Source organism: Lepus europaeus, chromosome 12 (assembly GCF_033115175.1).
Source record: "Lepus europaeus isolate LE1 chromosome 12, mLepTim1.pri, whole genome shotgun sequence".
NCBI classification, from domain to species: Eukaryota; Metazoa; Chordata; class Mammalia; order Lagomorpha; family Leporidae; genus Lepus; species Lepus europaeus.
The window spans coordinates 100,043,261-100,047,109 of record NC_084838.1 but is presented as its reverse complement, the minus strand read 5'-3'; the positions used below and the strand labels follow the sequence as shown (position 1 = coordinate 100,047,109).

Here is a 3,849-nt window from a genome sequence, read left to right as displayed (position 1 = left end):
GATGGAAGCGTTATCCTGGCCTGTGTGTCCTGGGCGCATGACCACATGATGCGTGCTCGCTTTCCCAGACTCCCTGCAGCACTTAGGAACGAGGCTGGTGTTCGACCCCCTCTGCCTCCATGTCTTTTCCCGCACTGGCGTTGCGGTCCTTGGCCGCGGGGCGTTCGCCTTGCTAACGGAGGCCCTTCCTCTTGCCTCCTTGTAGGAGCCCATCTCCAGCAGCCCCGCCGGCGGAGTCCCCGGCCCGCGCCTTGTCACAGCCAGAGCCGCCGCAGGCCTGGTGCCCTGAAATGGACGTGACTCGGGCGCCCCCCGGTGGACCGTGGAGCTAGCCGCCTGCGGATGCCGAGCCATGGCCGCCGCGCTGCCGCCGCCTGCCGCCGCTGCGGGGAACGAGACGCTGCGAGCGCATTACAGCTACGTGGGGAAGCTGCAGGGCAGGCTGAGGGACCCCTCCGAGGGCAGCACGCTCACCACCGTCCTCTTCCTGGTCATCTGCAGCTTCATCGTCTTGGAGAACCTGATGGTTCTGATCGCCATCTGGAAGAACAATAAATTTCACAACCGCATGTACTTTTTCATTGGCAACCTGGCGCTCTGCGACCTGCTGGCAGGCGTGGCCTACAAGGTCAACATCCTGATGTCCGGCAAGAAGACGTTCAGCCTGTCGCCCACCGTCTGGTTCGTCAGGGAGGGCAGCATGTTCGTGGCCCTGGGCGCGTCCACCTGCAGCTTGCTAGCCATTGCCATCGAGCGGCACCTGACCATGATCAAGATGCGGCCCTACGACGCCAATAAGAAGCACCGCGTCTTCCTGCTCATCGCCACGTGCTGGCTCATCGCGTTCTCGCTGGGCGCGCTGCCCATCCTGGGCTGGAACTGCCTGCACAACCTCCCCGACTGCTCCACCATCTTGCCCCTGTACTCCAAGAAGTACATCGCCTTCTGCATCAGCATCTTCACGGCCATCCTGGCGACCATCGTGATCCTGTACGCGCGCATCTACTTCCTGGTCAAGTCCAGCAGCCGTAAGGTGGCCAGCCACCACAACTCGGAGCGCTCCATGGCCCTGCTGCGCACCGTGGTGATAGTGGTGGGCGTATTCATCGCCTGCTGGTCGCCGCTCTTCATCCTCTTCCTCATCGACGTGGCCTGCAGGGTGAAGGAGTGCCCTGTCCTGTTCAGGGCGCAGTGGTTCATCGTGCTGGCCGTCCTCAACTCCGCCATGAACCCCGTCATCTACACGCTGGCCAGCAAGGAGATGCGGCGCGCCTTCTTCCGTCTGGTCTGCACCTGCTTGGTCAGGGGCCGGGGGGCCGGCGCCTTGCCTGTCCAGCCGGCTCTTGACCCAAGCAGAAGCAAATCAAGCAGCAGCAACAACAGTAGCCACTCCCCGAAGGTGAAGGAAGACCTGCCCCACGCGGCCGCCTCGTCCTGCCTTGTGGACAAAACGCTGCAGAACGGGGTCCTCTGCAAGTGAGCGGCTCCACGCATCTCGCGCTGCAGCCCCGATCTTATTTATTGCGTGCATCCCTGCCTCCACCTGGGCCTTCCTGTGCTCTCGCTGGGGAGCCTATTTGGTGATGCCCGCCAGTCTGCCCTGTGTGGATGTCGCCCTAGGAAGGGGACCCAGGGGGCCGCCCACCTATCCCATTGTGGACCACGTGCCTTGTCAGCCTGAGGCTCCGGGGAATCTGAATGCATTAAGCTGCTGACGTCACCCGCTCCCTCCCACTGGACCCAGGCCTGCTCTTCTTGTCCCAGAGAGGCAGTCATGGACCACCCGGTGCCCTGTGTTTCTCCCTGTGCCCTGGTCAGCATTCTACACTACGCGGACTGCACATACGATGGACACTTCTGTATTCGTACCTTTTTACATCATGCAGAATTCCCGTTCTAGGTCTTTGCCTTGTGGTACCTCCCTAAAGTCTGGACACGCCACACAGCTGTGTAACAAGTCGTATAGGTGTGTTCTGACTGCACCTCCAGGTACAAGGACGTGGTCGTGACATGTCAGGTGGACATGCCATCCCTGGTCTCCTTGGACTGACATTAAGTCTCAAAGTTAGAAGATTTGAAGGCCCTAGTTCAAGGCCGGCCCCACACATGTAAGACTGACCCAAGCCAGCCCTGTGATCCTTTGCTTTTGTGTCCCTGGCTAAGCGTAAGCACATCCAAAAGCCAAACTGTGTGACTATGCTGGAGTTACTGCAAACCACGGAAGAGCCAGCCAAATTCTTGCAGGAGTTGGAGCCCTTGACCCATCAGAGAAAGACCTACCCCCCGGAGGCACAGGCAGAGGCTGACCTCTGGCCTGGGCAGCCATGGTGTGTTCAGTGTGACTGGGGTGTCCCTGCAAGAGAGGAGGCTTCCAGGACAGCACTGTGGTTCCACGTGGGGTTTGTGTATGAAAAGCACCAAGGCGGCACCATGCACGCTGTGGCCACCTGGTGGCCAGAGCTATCAGCAGAGTCATGGCCTGAAAGCCATGAGCTTTTTAGGTTGGGGGAGCTTTTTAAGTTGGGAGGTGTGAGCTCTCCATGCCTGCATGGTCCTGCAGTTTCACTTCCCGACAAAAGTCGAAGCCATGTCACTCTGTTTCCCATACAAAGAGACGATGCACGCGTGCCCCTCCCTGTGGATTCTCTGTGCAACATGCAAGAGTGAAAATGGGAACGCCTTGTAGCACAGGCACAGGCACCAGTTGCTGTGCTGAGTACTTGGTGAGAATGGGCACAGAGCCAACTTGTAGAAGGACCCTGCCCCTTGGGTGACCCTCACACCACCGCCCCCTGTTGTTTTCTGCGTTCAGTGAGAAGGTTGCCTAAGACTTAAAGGGGCACAGTTAACTCCTGGTTGCCGTCTGACGCAAGGTACTCCCACAGGAGAGCATTCCCATGCGTCCTGGGTCACCTCCACCTACTGACCAAAGACTTCCCCGATTCTTGTTCCTAACGACACAGAACCTACTGGTGTGGAGATGCTCCTTGGGGCTTTCTTTGTTGCCTTCTCTACATCACTGAAAACTAGTTGATTCTCTCATCAAATAGCATGAGAAAGCCACAGGGCATTTCTAGAAAAGATTGGTGGTTAAGCCCAAGCATTCAGTGTTGCCTTCCCACATCGCTAACAAGAGGAGCTTGCACTTTGTGTCACAGGTACGAGTCGCTGTGGGGGCCCTGGCTCCCTCTGCCACTGCTCTTAGGAACACCACCACGCCCGCTAACCCAGCTTCCATGCGTCGTGAGTTTTAGCTTGCACCAAAGCTGTCAGGACTTGCCGTGTGATGTCGGCCCCTGCGGGATGACACCAATCTGAATTAAAGACATACCAACCACAGTAACTGTGCTTAGCTGATAGGTGCCAGACAGTTCCCTTTGAACCCCATCTGTGTGTTCCCCCCCAGCCTGTCGGTGGTAACTTAGAAGCTGTGCATCTCAGACCCTCACCTAGAAGTCCAGAAACAGGTGATCTTAGACGCCGCCGAGTATCTGTGCATTGGATCTCTCTTCAGTTAGCAACCTGTACTATTTCCAAGGTAGGTTTGTTAAAAAACCAAATAAAACCAAAAGCCTTTGTATACACGTGTACTTGGAAGTGCGCATGGTGCGACTGTTTCGTTTCCATGGAGACCGCCCCTCGAGCTGTGTGAGTGGACAGGCCCGTTCCCCACCTGGTTCCTGTGCTGCCTAGCTTTTTCGGGAATTAAAGCCCATTCTGAGCCCCTGGTGTCGAACCCTGCACTGTGGCGGATGGCATGTTAGTGAGGCGTGTAGTGGGCGTCAGTGATAACATACTCAGTAGATCCCAGGTGCCGAGGAAGAGTGAGAAAGGGCTCTCCTGAGGGCA

The 3,849-nt window shown here is 57.5% G+C and overlaps 1 protein-coding gene across 1 annotated transcript; it reads left to right on the top strand.

Annotated features, from left to right (window-relative positions):
• Window positions 1-316: 316 nt before the first annotated feature.
• Window positions 317-3,567, top strand: S1PR3 (sphingosine-1-phosphate receptor 3). The gene has a single exon (XM_062207123.1). The coding sequence runs from the start codon at window positions 353-355 to the stop codon at window positions 1,478-1,480; it is 1,128 nt and encodes a 375-aa protein (XP_062063107.1). The 5' UTR covers window positions 317-352; the 3' UTR covers window positions 1,481-3,567.
• The last annotated feature ends 282 nt before the right edge of the window (window positions 3,568-3,849 follow it).